General features: G+C 41.4%; 1 protein-coding gene across 8 annotated transcripts; it reads left to right on the top strand.

The window, feature by feature from the left end:
* Positions 1-12: 12 nt before the first annotated feature.
* Positions 13-15,406, top strand: LOC104062349 (SERTA domain-containing protein 2-like). 8 transcript variants are annotated; one of them, XM_054068605.1, is made up of 5 exons: positions 66-151; positions 1,524-1,605; positions 2,087-2,186; positions 3,425-3,543; positions 11,733-15,406. In XM_054068605.1, exon 5 carries the CDS (start codon positions 11,737-11,739, stop codon positions 12,586-12,588), a length of 852 nt encoding a protein of 283 aa, XP_053924580.1. In that variant the 5' UTR covers positions 66-151; positions 1,524-1,605; positions 2,087-2,186; positions 3,425-3,543; positions 11,733-11,736; the 3' UTR covers positions 12,589-15,406. The 8 variants fall into 8 exon arrangements, with proteins under 8 accessions (XP_053924584.1, XP_053924578.1, XP_053924580.1 ...); XM_054068610.1 differs by lacking the exon at positions 66-151 and adding an exon at positions 5,665-5,803 and having other exon boundaries at positions 1,177-1,605; XM_054068609.1 differs by lacking the exons at positions 1,524-1,605; positions 2,087-2,186 and adding an exon at positions 5,665-5,803 and having other exon boundaries at positions 13-151.
* Positions 15,407-16,118: the final 712 nt, after the last annotated feature.

Raw genomic sequence — 16,118 nt, 5'->3', positions numbered from 1 at the left:
AGGGAAAGGCGGAGCGGAGGCTGCCGGGGCCCGGCGGGGGTGGCGCTCGCCTCCGCCTCCTCCCGGTCGGAGTCCCAGCCCCGTCGAAGGGAGCCCGGCCGGCTGCGGCGAGCGAGCGGGGGGGGGGAGGCGCGGATCTGTCCGCGCACAGGTGAGGACCCGGGCAGCGGCTCCGGGGGAGGTGGGGGCACGGTGGGTCCCGGGGAGAAAGCGGAGCAAAGGGGGGGGGCAGCGGGGCTGGAGTCGGGGGTGGGGGGGCAGCGGCGCTGGGGGAGCCGGGAGAACCGGAGGGGCAGAAGGGAACCGGGGCAAGGGGAGCCGAGGGTGCAGCTGCGGGGAGGGGACAGCGGGGCCGGAGGCGGGGGGACGGGGACATAGGAACCAGCGAAGGGGACAGTGGGGTTGGGGTAGAGGGGCAACGGGTCCGGGGGGGCAGGGGAGCGGGGGGGGGGGAGGCGGCAGGGAGGCGAGGGGGGGGGAACAGGGGGTCTGGGGGGGTGCAAGGGAGCCGGAGGGGGGGCAGGAGGGCAGTGGGACCAGGGGACGGTAGGGCTGAGGTTGGGGGAGCAATGGGGCTGTAGGGGGCGGAACTAGAGCTGGAGGGAGGAGATAGCGGGGCTGGGGGGGGGGGGGGCATTGATCCGGGGGGGTCAGCGGGGCGGGGGGGGCAGGGGGACCAGAAGAAGGGGCATCGGGTTGGGGAAGCAATGGGACTGGAGGGGGAAAGGGAGCCGGAGGGGGGAGGGGGGGACACAGAGGGGTTGGGGGAGCCGAGTGGGATGGTGGGGGGGACAGTGGGACCAGCGAAGGGGACAGAGGGGCTGAGGTTGGGGGAGCAACGGGACTGTGGGGGGGACAAGGGAGACGGTGGGCCGGGGGGGGTGCAGGGGGTGGGATCAGCGAAGGAGGCAGCAGGGACAGGGTTGGGGAAGCAACGGGACTTGGGGTTGGGGGGTAAGGGAGCCGGGAGAGGAGGGGACAGAGGGGCTGAGGTTGGGGGAGCAATGGGGCTGGGGGCACCAAGGGAGCCGTGTTTGGGGGGTCACAGCCGCCGGTGCGTCCCGGAGCGGACGGTGGAAGTTGTTAGCGCAGTTATAATTATCCCGGCCGGGGTCTCTGTCGAGCGGGGGAGGAGGAGGAGGAGGAGGAAGGGGGAGGAGTGTAACTTTTCGCAGCTCGGGAAGCCCGGGGTTGTCTCCGGTTACCGCTGCCGGGGGCGGGGGGAGAGGCTGCAGGAAGCACCGTCTCCTTCCACAAAGGCCAAATGGTGGCAGGCGCTGCCCTTTCGGCTTTAACAGCGGGGTTTGTTCCCCTCGACAAAAGTGGGAGCTGCTGGGAGGGGGGGGCGAGCCCGGTCCATGCTCTGTGTGCATCCCAAATCCCTTTGGTTATAATTCCTGCCCTAGATAGGCCTGGAATTGTTCAAACTGTGTTGGAACAGCTCTTTTCCAGAAGCACAGGTAGGAGCCCTGTGCGCTAGTTGTGTACTTTGCCCTCGATTTAGCTGAGATTCTTCACTTCAGGCAATTAACTGCAATGTGGGAAACACCGTCCGTGCTGGAGTGAGCTTTATAATCTCGCATTTCGAAAGTGACCTGCGAACAGGTACTGGGAAACCGCGAGGGAAGGCAGTGTGAGAAAACGAGAGGAAAAAATAATCTGCTACACACGTTTGATAGTGATTTACAGCTACACTGTGTCTTCTGTACTTCATAGCTCATTGTGAAAAATAAACGTAGTAACCTTACCTCACCTCTGTACTTCTGCCTAATGCTCTTCCCAGTGCGAAGTCACATAGGGGGAAAAACCATAACCTCGACAGTTAATTTTGCAGGAATCCTTTAGAGTATATAATGAAGGGGTTAAATTTGATCATTTCTTGGACTTCAGTTCCTTCTATCGAAAGATGGACCTCTAAAATGCAATTAATAGTTATGAAACGCTTTTAGATTTTTTCAAACTAAGGTGCTGAAGTCAAACTTTGCAACGTTTTAGTATGCTTGTTAGCTTTTTTTTTTTAGGATTCTTTAACACTAAAACAACTTCACATTCTAAAACATTTTTTTCTTCTATATTCATTGTATAGAAAATGCCGTGAATTTACGCCTCTCCCTGTGATCTAACAGCTACACTTTAATAAGCCTCAGAAGTGACCTTTGGAAGTTCTACTATTTCAGAGCAAATAGGTTGCATTTCTTCATTTGTCTATTTGGTGGGGTTTTTTTTAGTTGTTGTTTACAGATAGCATGGATGTCCTTGTTATAGGGAAGAAGTCAGCTTCTAGAAGGAGGACTGAGGTATTAATGTCTTTATTGCTGTGGGTTAGATTTGGTGTTCATAGATAATGGGCGTTTTACTGTTGCTTTACTGCATCTTTACATTTCTGAGATTCTGTAAGCAAAAGAGCCCTTTGCTAACATCAGGCTATGAGTTGCTATGTGAGATGAACTGTGTTCATTTACTTGCCCTTCTGTCTAAATGTAAGACTGCCTTTCACTACATATTGTTCTAAGATTTGTAAAATAACATATAAACTCTTGATCCTTGATCACGAAGGACTGTATTTATCTGGATAAGTACTGATCCTGGCTTTTGTAAATATATAAATTGGTTTGCTGAAGTTGGGGATAGGTGCCTGTGTGTGCATGTATGTAAATTGTACACCAGCAAACATGTGAAATATAATCCAGAGGGTAGGCTGTATGAGCATTTTAGTTCTTGGAATTAAAAAACTTTGAATCTTCAGGTGGAGTTGAGACTTCAAAGAGCGTGGATTATGCAGCTCCCTCCACATTTCCTAGCCTAGTCCATAGTTTACTGTCACTTCACTCTTTTCACATTTCCCAGAGTTTCTCTTGCCTTGATCTAATCTATGATTTAATCCATATGGTCTCCAGCCAAACTGCAGATGTCAATAGGGTTTTGGTGAAATTTACGCTGAATATTACCTGCGCTCATAGGACATCCTGCCACCTGTCTTCTCACGCTGGTTTTGTTGTATGTTGAAAATAAGGAAAGTTAGGGAATTTAATAAAAATCTGACTCCTTTTGCAGGGCATAATTCTCAAAGGTACTTCTTTACAGTTCATGGTATAATGTCTCTTGATACGTGATTTCTGAGGTGATTACAACTGTAAATCGGTGCTAGTAACCCGAAGAAGTATTAGTACAAGTTCTTATCATAAAGCCTGGCACTTAAGAGGTTCAGTGTTGTGTTCTGTAGTATTCATTTATGAAAGATAAAGGTCCTCTTATTAGGTCCTCTTATTTCAATGTTTTAATTAAAGGTTTTCTTATTCAGTTCAATTGTTTTAATAGACTTCAGCTTTTTAAATTATTTGTGTCAAATTGCGTGCTTAATACTTACGATTTAAAAAAACCTTGCGGTAATGAAATATTTGTTTGTTTTATTTTTTCCCTTCAGTCATATCATCCTACCTCGGTGGATGGCTCGGCCTCTTGAATAGTTCAAGACTATTGGATGAACACACTTTATGCAAAATCTGGAATCTTCCTGCCTGGACGCCTTTCTGGATTCTAAGGGTAACTATTTGTATGTTTTTATGAAATCATATCTATCTTATGTGCATAGTGCACATTGTGATGATCAGCTGTAGGTGTTATTTTTGTGGGCTAGAATGGTAAACTGAAAAAAAATATTTTAGAATGGGGTATATAATATAAAGTGAGATGCTTTAGGCTTGCTGAATAGTATATGCTCTTCGGTTTGAATATTCTGAATTTGCATTACTTTTTTTTTTCCTCTCTTTACAATGAGGATGTGCTATAATGTAACAAGGAGTTTAATAATTGCCATAAGATCCCATTTCTTGGAAATCTGTTAACTAAGACACCAAACTTATAGTGAGATCCACTGTTCAGCTGCTGAAATTGAGTGTTACAGTCTTGTCTTGTGAGGAGAAGGTGCTTTGGGTACTGAAGGAAAGTTGTGTGCTACTCTGTTTGAGAAGATTTAAAGTGATTCCTTATTTGGTTATTGAAAATTACCTACCTGAATATCCCATGCAGAAAGCTAGAGTAAATGCATGGTACTCTTATCAGGAAAAGAGAGCATTTGGGGTTTGCTTTTTTTGGGGATGGGTTATTTTTTCGGTTACTTTTATTGTTAATGGTCTGTGTTTTCTATTAAAGTATGGACATACTGGTTTGGTATGGTTAATAAACTATAACTTTTGTTATTAGTGGATCTTTACTTAGATTACTGTAACCCTAAAATACACACTAGTGTTATGTAGGTGAATACATCAGATATCTATGTTTGAATTGGATATCTTAAAGAAAACTGATGGAGAACTGTTCACTTGATTAGAACAAACTCTGGAGCAGTAGGTCACCACGTTTGCAGTTCTAATGATCGTTCGTCTCTCCAGTGAGACACACTGATGGGACCCTGGTGGTTTGGTGGTTCTTGGTTAGATTCCTTTATGTTCTCATTCAGTTACAGTTTAGTTTTACTATGGGAGTTTCTAGACTTAGTAACTTCATGTTTTATCTCTAGCTAACTGTTACTGATCCTTAGTTTAAATTATTCCAGGCCCCGCTTCTGATAAAAAAATAATCTACTGAACACTCTTTCTACTAATATACGCTTGTGAGCTTTATTGGTAAATGTAGAACTAAATACACAAGGGTAGAGGGGGAGAGGAAGGGGAAGAGTGGCAGTGGTTAAGTTTGTTTTCTTTTAAAGGGGGAAGTTTTTTTTCAACCTAACACTGTGCCCAGACGCACTTGTTTTAGCTTGTGCGCATCCTAACAGGGAAGTTTCTTCTTCAGAGTGAAGTGGTATTTTCTGAAACTTACCTGCGAGAGTTTGTAAAGCAGAGCTCCTGCGAGTGCTTTGTGAAATAGGATGGGAGTAAGGAAGTTGGGAAGATGTCCTTTAAGTGCAGGAATTTTCCAGATCCCATTAGACATAACATAAACAGGTTGTGTGGGGGCAGTTCAAACTAACTTTTAAATCAAGGTAAAACACTCCCAAGTGCTTTGTAAACATCATTTCAGCTCTTAAAATACTAGCGTATAGTACATATTTATTCTCTACTTCCACAAATAGTGAAGTGACAGTGGGAAGTTTATGAATGCCAGACTAATTCTGTGTCAGACACAGCCTTCTTCTCATTCCTTTCCTCTGCTTGATGAATACTATTCAGCCTACTCTTATTTTCAAAACGTGGGAAAGGATATTATGTTCATCCATAGGTGTGGGGTTTTTTCTGCGTGTTTTTGAGGTTTGGTGTTTGGGGAGGGCACTTGCTGTTTTAGTGGGTTTTTTAAGTCTGAGCAGTAGTGTGTCCTGGTTTTGTGTTCCAGTTGCTTAAGTCTGTTGCTGCTAAAGTGTGTTATAGATCAGATTTGGTGACCAAAATGTTGAAATGAATTCTGCCTTCTTCAAGCTGCTATTTTCTGGTAATTTCCAACTCCTGTAAAGAAGTTGTTACATAAGAGTTTAGGTATGGGAGTAAGCTGGCAGGACTGCACTCCTCCCTGTATGCACACTTTTAGCTGCTTGTGACTTCTCCAGCAGTTACTCATGTTGGCTAAACTGGGGCAAGGCTGGGTAGGGGGAGGCAATGGTCTTAAATACATTTTTTGTATATTTTAAAGTGTCTTCAGGTCGAGATTACTTTTTATTTTTTTTCTTAGGGTGTTTAATCCTCCTTTCCTCACTTCCACTTAATTTTTGCTAAGAGCCAAGATGTGATGTTGTGGGGATCTCCCACACTTGCTGAGGACAACAGACCACATGCAGTGTTCTGTGTAGTCTGGCAGCTTACTGTGTTACGTAAGTCATGTTTAAGTGATCCGTGTTAAGTCCAGATGGGAGGAAAGGATTTATACTATGTCTGTTAACTGTACCTTCAGCCTTACCTTTTCTTGTGCGGCTGCTTACACATGGAATACTAGTCAAGAGCCAGTCCACTGCCTAATTCGAACTACTGATGAAGTTGTATTACCCAAGTTAAAATGTTCGTTGGGAAGGGGAAGGATTATAATTAAAAATAGTATGCAGCATACATCAGATAATTCTGGGAAATAACCAAAACTGTAGGGATGTTTGTCTTCCCTTCGCACTTCCTGCAGATAGATGTGTGCTTGTGAAACCTATGTCTGTGGAAGAGGGGGGAACGATAAAATTGGGTTATCAATCAGCTTCGGTCAGTCACTAACATAGGTTTACAATAGAAGCTATTTAAGTTTATTTTTACTGTTACATGCTTTCTACAGTTACGAGCCAAAGGAGGCTTTGAAAAGGAATTATCCAAATTACAATAGCAAAGAGTTTCTCATTTTTATTTTAATACAGGAGTTGCATTAATGAAAACTAGACAGGCAGCTTTTGCTCATGAGGTGCTTACACATACTCAAATCCTGTATTCCTGTCCTATGAGAAAAAGTAATTTATCACTCAGAGACAGTCTGAAGCTGGAAAATGCAACACTGGCTTTATGAAAAGGATCAAGCAAGGCTGGATTTACTAATATCGTAAAAAGAAAAGCCATAAGATACCACCACCAATGAAATTATTTTGATCTGCATGGTGCAGGCCAAGTACTTTGTTGATGCTCTTGCTGTTTAAACATATTCTTCAACAGTACGTAACTCTTGTGTAGTTGACTATAGTGCTTGTTTTGTGCCTGAAAAGTTCATGTTCAGTTAATACTAACTGTAGCAGTTGTGTTTTAAATACTACTGGTTTTCGAGGCTTTACTGAAAATTAAAGCTCTGTGTAGTTTTGAGTTCTAACGTTGTTTAACCCACTCTTAAAACCTTTTTAGGAAGGTGGGGAAAAGGAAATTAAGAAATAGTTTGTCCAGATAGACGTAAGTGAGGGTTTTCACGTGCTGCATTCTGTGACCGTTTCCAGCTGTATTTCCTAGCCATGTGTCTGCAGCAGCTGCACTATTGGACCCTGTGACAGATGGAACTGTGCTTTGACTCTGAAATGGTGGCAAGTCCTGTATTGTCCACAGCACATTGCAATGTGAAATCTTCTTGGTAGCCTGGAATGCTTCTTCTAAGGAGCTGCACGCTCTGACCAGGCCTGTTTGTTTGGTGTTCTGTGTGGATTTGCCAGCCAGGGACATGCTTTTTCTCTCCAAGTTTTTTTTGACCTCTGGTGTAGCGTAGGATTACAGTGTATGGATGCTTCTTTCGGTCTTAGCAGAGAGGAGTCTCTATGAGATGTCCTCTGTGGAACTGGAGGAACTGAGGAACACGCTGTCGGGGCAGAATTTCTACATACAGATTCCTTTATAATTGGGTGACATGGATGGAAAGTTTGATGCCGAGTTTACTTTTCATCCTTTTCTCTATATCTGCAGAATAATTTTAATTTTTAAAAGCCTTCTGCCGTAAATGGCCCGTGCCTCGCTTTGCATTACTGTAATGAAAGGAGATGAGAAGATGCCAGAAAAAAAATGAGATATGGTGTTCCTCATTGTTCTTGATGGTTTTTTCATGACAAAAGATTCTAAAATAGAGCATCTGAACTCAGAAAAAATCAATTGAACTTCTTCTTAAAGTTCAAGAGAAGGGTGACTTACAGCTCGCCTCTTTTATTATTGAACAATTACGTAGATGTCGCATTTGAAGCTGGCATAAACTTTTAAATTCTCATTCAGTTACTTAAAAATTACAGACTCGTCAGAGTGGCACATTACAAAATCCATTTTTTTGAGATCTGAGTAGGTTTCTGGAACTCGGCTGGAATAAGGAGAGTGCGGTTTCTAGGCACTCTCTGTTTTAGTATGCTCAGCTTTAGCTGCTTTGAACTGGCTGTAGAGTTCTGTCGTTGATTGAAAGGACTGAGAACTGTGCAGCAGTTGCTCAGTGATACAGGAGGTCTGGGCATGGGAGCGTGGACTTCTGTTTGTTTTCTTTAATACCAAAAATTGAAGTGGAGGAGTACTGCATGATTAAATAATGTGATCAAAATCTTATGTTGTGTAGTAGTGTTGTCAAAAGAGAGCATTTGACAGGTTTGTGAATTTGGAGTTTGGGATGTGTGCGTTAATACAATACTACAGAAGGACAAGTTGCGTAGAAATGTGGAGCAGCTTGTTAAGGATACGACCGTGTCAGAAATTCTTATGCTATAAAGTAAAGCAAAAGGCCTGATAAAGTGTAGATTAGCTGGTAACAAAGGGGCTTTGTATCTTTTGTAGGTCAGCAACTGAGTGTTTGACAAGAACTGAAATTTAATGTCTCCTGTAGCAACTGTGACACTAGCCATTTTTAAACCAAATGTACCAGTGGTATGCTGGTTTTCATTAGCCTTTTCGGATTTTTTTTGTAACCTCTGAAGTCGTTTAGCTTCCAGAGGGAAGCTTATGGATCAATGCAGTTAGGCAAAAATCATAGTAAACAGGCAGAATTTCTGAAACGTAGGATAAGAGGATGTTTGTGTATTTTAAAAAGATGATGTTTCATCTAGAGAGTGGGGAGTCCGTTAAGTAGAAACATTTAGAGACAGAGCAAATAATGTATCTTGCACATCATTTTTGTAGTTCAGAGTGCTGTTGTGCTCAGGCTTTCTTATGTATTTCTAGAATGCTCCGGGACAAATCTTCTAAGGGAAATTTGCAGAATTAAAAGGAGAGTGTCTGTATATAAATATGAAATTTTTAGTTTAAGCAGACTATTATATTAATTTAAAAGCTAAACATTTAATTTTAAGTAGTTTTTGTGAAATTGTGTCCTTACATATGATAGTTTGCTTTTTAATTTTGCTTATAGAATTTAAATACTAGCCCATTTTTGAAAATTTGTGAATTAACATTGTTTATGTAATTCAAATAACTAAGTCTAATATTTGCTGTGTCTAACAAAGTGTAAATATATCTTTAAAAAATAGCAGTAAATTGTCAAACCCAAGCATTCTGAATGTATTAAATGTCAGAATTATTGTTCCTATATAGTCTTACTTTTGTTCCCTTGCGAGTGAGAGTTTTGGTCTGCTTTAATGAGTTAGTGGAGAGAAAAAAAACCCCTGCTAGTGTGCAGTGTATAGGGAGGATGTTGGTTAATGAACAAATAGCCATTTTGTATTTTCTTTTTTATGGTAATGGTGTGGAATGATGTCTTGCAACATTTAAATGCTACTTAAAATGGAAAGTTAATAGTTTTTATTGCAAGTTTTCTGTGATTTGCAGACACTATTTGTCTTCATGATGTGTTATACCAAAAACTTTACTGTAAAGTCTTGCATAATCGTGATTTTTGCATTGGTTATGTCTAAAATTACTGGTTGTTGACAGTGTTGTTGATAGTTTGTCGGAGGATGCCTGACACGCGCACGCACACACAAGCAGTAGCCACCCCCCTCAATACTTTTTATTATTGTATTTCATGCCTGAACTTTGTATCCAGATTTCTGCTTATTTTGTTTGTAATTGATTGCTTGGAACTGTCTGGTTCTGTTTGCTCTAAATTGGATACTGGGGTTGGAGGATGATGCGTGGTTGATATGGGAAGGTCACCTGAGTGAACAGGCCGGCCACATCCTGATACCTTATGTTCTTTAAAGAACTTTAGCTGGTGCTGTGGCAGTTGAGCAGAAGACTTCAGAGTAAAGCAGACTCCCAAAGTATAAAAAATTGCAGGACTGGTAAAATTACCAGTAATTAAAGTTTTTTTGGTTATTCTTTTAAATAGTGAATGTGTTAGTAAACTGAACTTTAGGCCAAACAACTACCTATTATGTTAAAAGGTCATCTTCTGACAAATTTTATTCCATCCAGCTATGTTTGTAAAAGTGGATATGATCAAGAAGTCTTAAACTCCTTTACCCACTGTGTTTTTCCCCGTGTGTGTTACTGGGAAACATGCACTGCTTGCTTACTTTGTGTTCCTCCAAAGGATCTGGGCTCTCCAACAGCCTTGTCTAGGCAGATGGATGTAGCCATGGAGCCCTGCAGTGCTTCCTGCAAATCTGGAGAAATCCCAAAAGTAAAAGAAGCTTTATCTTGCTGCCATCTCCTTGTCCCCAAAAGTCTAGCGACAGGCTAGCAGCTGGCAGCTGCAGCCATCAGCTGAGCTATTGCTGGCAGCATCCAGTGCTCTCATGAAAAGGAAGTTGGGAGGCCCTCTGCAGCATGCAGGGTTTGGGTCATTGTGCGTGAAGAATCTGCCACTGGGTGTCTATAATTTATGATTGCTTAATTTTTCTTAATTGTTTGAGAGTCAGGTTTGTATATTCTGTGGATATAAAGATGTGTATAATCCAGATTTTATCAGTGCTTCCTGTGCACAGTAGATTCCTTTTCTGTGCTTATACAAGAGAATTGTGTAGTGCTTGTCCCTAAAACACTATATTTTGAATGGTAATTGCAAAGTATCCACGCATGTATTTGTCTGGATCACGTGTATTTTAGGTGTGCGTGCATACAGGTTTTTGTACCACAGTGTTCTAGACCTACCATATTTCAATGCAAAAGCACACAAAGCAGACTGAAAGCAACTTTCTTTTCTTTTAGCTATCTACCAAAATTGGTCACTTTTAAAATGCCATTTGACAGCTTCCTGCTGTGTGTCCTTAGCATTAAGTCAGTAGCAGATTGTGAACCAGCAGCCGTCAGCACCAGTCCTCATTCTGTGAGCTCTGTGGCCCAGACAAATTTCTTCCCACCATTCAGCTAAAATACTAAGCTATGGAATCGATATAAGGATCCCAGGGGAAGCCCTGTTGTTGGTCTTGCTGAGTGGTTCAACTGCAGTAAAACAACTTTAAGTTGCCAAAGAAGAGGGAGAGAAATTAGTTCTATAGAGAGTTCTCAGAGACGCTGAACAAGACATTAGGAATACATTACTGAGATAAAAAGGGGGGTTGAAACTAGCTTTAAAATCTTACCTACTGTACCTAGTGATGAATGTTAAAATGAAAATGTTGACATATTCTATATAGTTGTATAATCCTTACTATAAGCATGTATTTTATTTCATGTGGACTTTCAATACTTCAAGCAGCCTTTCAGCACTTAAAGGGGGCTTGTAAGAAAGATGGGGGGAAAACTTTTTAGCAGGGCCTGCAGCCATAGGACAAGGGGTTATGGTTTTAAATGAAAAGAGAAATTTAAACTAGGTATTAGGAATACATTGTTTTTTGCTGAGGGTGGTGAAACACTGGCACAGGTTGCCCAGAAAGGTGGTAGATACCCCATCCCTGGAAATATTCAAGGTCAGGTTGGATGCAGTGCTGAGCAATGTGATCGAGTTGAAGATGTCCCTCCTCCTTGCAAGGGGGTTAGACTAGATGACATTCGTGGTCTTTTCCAATCCAAACCCTTCTATGATTTTATGATTTTTCATTAATGGATTTTTGTGTGCTATATAATTTAAACAAGTAAGAATCTAAAAATCATACCTGTTAACGTTTTTAAACATTAAATTCATATTCTCGTAGTAGAGTCAAAAATAAACCGCAAAATCAAAACTTAGCTGCATGTAGCCTATTTAAAGAACAGTTACTATATTTCTTCCATCTTTTCTGTTTAGAAAAAGCTAAAATGCTGTGAAACAATATAGTTGGAAAGTGCATCTTCTCAGTGAAAATAGTATCTTGTGTAGGATTTTATTGTGTTTGTGCTCTATGGCGTTAGAGTCTTAAATTAACCGCTACATCATATTCTACAAACTTTTCAAGTGTCTGTTGCGATCTTGCAGAAGTAGTAATGGTCTTGACCGAGGTTAATTTCATAATTTCTCTCTTTCAGGTTCATGTTGGGGAGAGGTTTAAAACGCAAGCTGAGTGACTATGAGGAGAATATGGCTGGTCTCTCGAGTGCCTTTGATTCCAGTCGAAATCTGTCATATCCGCTTAAGAGGCAGTTGGTGCTTAATATGTGCCTCACCAAGTTACAGACATACAAAATGCTGGTGGAACCAAACTTGCACCGCTCTGTCCTCATAGCTAACACAGTACGGCAAATTCAAGAGGAAATGAGACAAGAGAGTAATCAGCAGCCAGTTAATGTCTGCCCTGGCATTACTCCTAGTTCTCACAGCTACACAGGGATGGAGTCATCTGGGGTTTCTCTTCAGTTGCCTTCAGGTGTTAGTCAGCAAGAGTCTAACTGCTGCGACTTGCGGTCTGTAGAAGACCCGATTGAAAATAGCCTGCTGATAGTGTCAGATGATGATATGTCATCTGCTATTTCATCTATTCTGAAGGATTTAGACTTTGTAGAAGACATAAGCCCACCTACTTGTCTGGTTCCTACTGGAGATGACCAGCCAAAGTTTCCAGAAAATACTGGTCTAAAACTAGAAGATGATAGACAGGATTTGAAGGGAGCTGAATGCGTGTTTGGTTCCTTTGAGATTTCAAATTCAACTAGTTACTTGAAGGATTTGGCAATAGATGACATTTTTGAAGATATTGACACTTCAATGTACGACTCAGACTTTTGTTGCCCTCCACTAATGCTGCCCAGGTCACCATCTCTCGCCGCAGAAGAACCATTGAAAAACTTTCCGTCGTGTAATTCATCTTCAGCAAACAACATTCAGATATGTAGAACAGATCTGAGCGAGCTGGATCACATCATGGAAATTCTGGTTGGATCCTGATACTTGTTTTACCCAAAGATACTTTTTAACTGCCACTTTCCTTTGGTTTCAGGATAAAAGCCACTGGAAAAGTTGTAAAGAATTCTTTAAAACACAAACTAAAAATAATTTGTCTGTAGTGGGATTTTTCTAAGTAATTCCAAAATGCATAAACCAAAAAAGTGGCAGATTTTTTTTTAAAAAAGAAATATTTATTTATCAGAACTGTGCAATCATCTTTTTCCTTCCAGGGAGTATGTGGAACAGTGGGCACATACCCTTACCACCCCTCATGCCTCTTTCAATAAACTTTTTTATGTGCAATTTTTAATTTGTCAGAAGAATTTACATGCAAAACGAATTTCATATGAGATGATCTTTTACAGAGCCTCCACTTTATTTTTAATATCGGAGTCTATGCCAGGCTGGCATACGTCAAGTTGCATAGCTGGATCGCATGGATTGCAGACGCATTACTAGAGATGGGTATATTTTAAAAATGAGACACGCTTTCTTTTGGTCAGAAAAGCAGATCAAGACACTTGTCAACAAAGTCTCTTGCGTTTTCTAAAGCGTTCAGAACTATTTATTTTTGTAAATTTTATAGTCTTTCTACATTTTACTACGTTATTTCATCATAGTTCAAATATAATGAACTTCTAGTTGGATGTGTTTAGCACTACCTCTGAGCTGAAATGCTTTAACTCTTTCCAGTGCTTCGTCTAAGACTGCAGATCTTTTTGTTTCTGGTTTTTGTTTTCTTTTTTTCTGGGAGAAAGTACTTCTAACTCATTGAGCTGATCCTTTGACAGTGACCTAGCTGATTTGTGAAATCAAGGGTATTCAATGTTTAAAAACTTTTAAGTATTTACAAATGTAATTTATATGTAGATTGTGCAATTTAACATTTTTCTGTCAGTATTATGTGCTTAGATTTTGAATAATCTTGGCGTTCTTTAAATTAAAACTTACTATGTACAGGTAGCTTTTTAATCTGTTTTGAAAAACACTGTCCTTCAACCCTGCTTTCACTACAAGGTTTAAGATGATTTTTATGTGCAATATTATTTAAAGAGATACACATTTGTATACCTGGCATTGTAGAAGGAAACGCTTCAAACTCGGAACTTCTAGCACCTTGGGAGGATACTCGAGTCAACATTTCTGTATCCTTTAAGAAACAAAGTTGAGAACACATCTTACGACACCAGTCCTCACTGCTTTGAGTGCTCCTGAAATACTCATTGATTTGTGGTGAGTCAGTGCCGATGACTAAGCCATCCTGCAGCTGTGGCCGGGAGAGCGCTGGGGTCTGACAGCTGGGATGCAGCGCCAGCGTTGGGGCCCGCGTGTGCTTCGGAAGCATCAGAGGGTGTTGCTGCGGCTGCTGCCGCAGATTGCACTGCGGAAGGAGGCGTGCACACGTGTGGCAGGTGCCTGTGTATGCGTATGTGAGCGCACTCCTAAACTGAAGATTAGATTTGCAGTGAGAACAATTTTTCCAGAAAACAATTTGGATGCTGTGTTTCAGCTTGAACTGAGGTCTGTATTTGATCCTTGCTGTCGTCTTCTGAACTACAGACTTGCACATTAGGTTTTGGGTTTGTTTTTGTTTTTTTTTAATGATAAGAATTTTACTTTGTTCTTTAAAGCTGCAGCACCTGTCTTGTAAGAAAATTTGCAGTTGTAAAAGCTTTGCTTTGGTTTGTTGGTTTTTTTTGGTTTTTTTTGTTGTTCTGCTGAGACTTTTCATGAATGGGGCATCGGCAGAGGAAAAAAAAATGTTGCCTGTGTGTTGCATCTCACAGAAGTTGAGATCCTGGCCCTGTTGAAGGGGCTGGGATGTCACCTATTTCAAGTCTTAACTGATGCCGTGGCACACCTACCTTGTTCAAAGGTCTCCAATTTGTACTGTGACTGTTTTGGTTAACAGTTAGCTGCCGATACAATTTGGTATCCCAAACCAATGGAGAACCAGTTCAGGTCACTTCCTCGCAGCCATCTGGGTTGTTTAGCAACCCGAAGGGTATAAATGTATTTATATGCATATAATGTATTGATTCTAATATAAAACTTCTGATCTAAAGTATTTTGAATTGCTGGATAAAGGGATTTGTTGGAAGAGCGTATAAATAGCTCTTGAAGAGGTACAGCTTCGGAATGTACACAGATTGTGCATTGTGTATAGACTACTCTGGCTTTTCCTCAGCCTCTACTTTTGTATTAAAGATAGGACTGAATAAATCCTTGAAATATTAAGGGCCTTCTGCACTGTGATGAAGCAGAGTTGTTGTTAAAAATGTCTTTAAATTCAGCGATGAGGAGTAAAATTAAAAGACTGCATCTAATTTCTTTTTGCATTTGAAAATATGAAATGTTACTATGCAGTAAAGATATTTTGGTATGATAATTGTATCATGTGGCAAACAGTGAATACTTATTAAATCCACGTACTCACCTCGCAGCCCGTACAGAAATGTAAGAGAAAACAACTTGCTTTTCAGCATTTACATGCTAAAGTTTTTTGTATATTTCAGAAACAGATCCAGTTGTTGGCAAATGTTTTATCAACAAGTCAAAATGCAGTTTTTGCTCAAGTGCTTGCTACAAAGCTCTGCTACAAATTGGTTGCTTGCATCACAGTGCCAAGACCGTGAGCTGGTATGTAATGCAGTTCAGTTATGTATGGAATTACGTGCAAAGGGAAGTTTGAATTTTAAATATGCACAAACTAATTTTAAAATCCTTCCATGTAAAATGAAGTTAGAGGCTAGTTGTGGTGGACCTATTTATTGTATGTTTGGAAATAAAAGCCACAGTTTTGCAGTTTAACAATTTATATTTTGAAGCCTTCAGTATTTGTTTCAAAACCAAAGTCACGTGGTGCCTCGCCACCTTTCCTTTGGTCTTTCACTTCCAAAGATGTAACATTTTCCATAGGGGGTGCTTTTGTAGCTTTTGTTTTCTTTTCCCTTCCTTTCTTCCCAGAAATACTGAATACCATACACGACTTTGCCCCCTCTTTTTGTGTCCTGTCCTCACAGAACAAGGGGTGGCCCACAGATGGTGGGGTGGGGAGATTCCTGTAGTGAACAGGAATATGATGTATGTTTGTTAACACTGAGCTGTCCTCTGGTTTCTGTCTCGCCTGCCCTGTGTGATCTTCTCAGCCCATGCAGTTCTTGGTGTTGCTTCAGGAAAGCTGAGTGTCAAGATACAAGTTTCCTGGGTGTACGTGCCGTTGACGCCTCAGACTTGCGCGCTTGTCATTGTGGGACAACAATGCCAGTCAGTGCTAGCGGAGAGTTGTTTGCTACTCTGTGCTAATACAAATTACACCCATGAGTTCAGGTTTAAAGGTTTCCATGCCCTTCCTGTCGTGGCAGTGAGGTAGCCACTGTCATGAGGTGAACCCTGTGACTGCACTACTGAGCAGGGCATACTGATGCTGGCGGGACAGACCTGCATTTGTCCTGATGTGTCTTGACATTCGGCAATAGAAAATGCTGCCCTATGAAGGAACGCTGCAGTTTAGACTTTTCAGAAGATAT

The sequence above is a fragment of the Cuculus canorus genome, chromosome 5 (assembly GCF_017976375.1).
Source record: "Cuculus canorus isolate bCucCan1 chromosome 5, bCucCan1.pri, whole genome shotgun sequence".
In the NCBI taxonomy this organism is placed as follows: Eukaryota; Metazoa; Chordata; class Aves; order Cuculiformes; family Cuculidae; genus Cuculus; species Cuculus canorus.
Note: the sequence above shows the minus strand (reverse complement) of the source record. Positions and strands in the feature narration are given on the sequence as shown.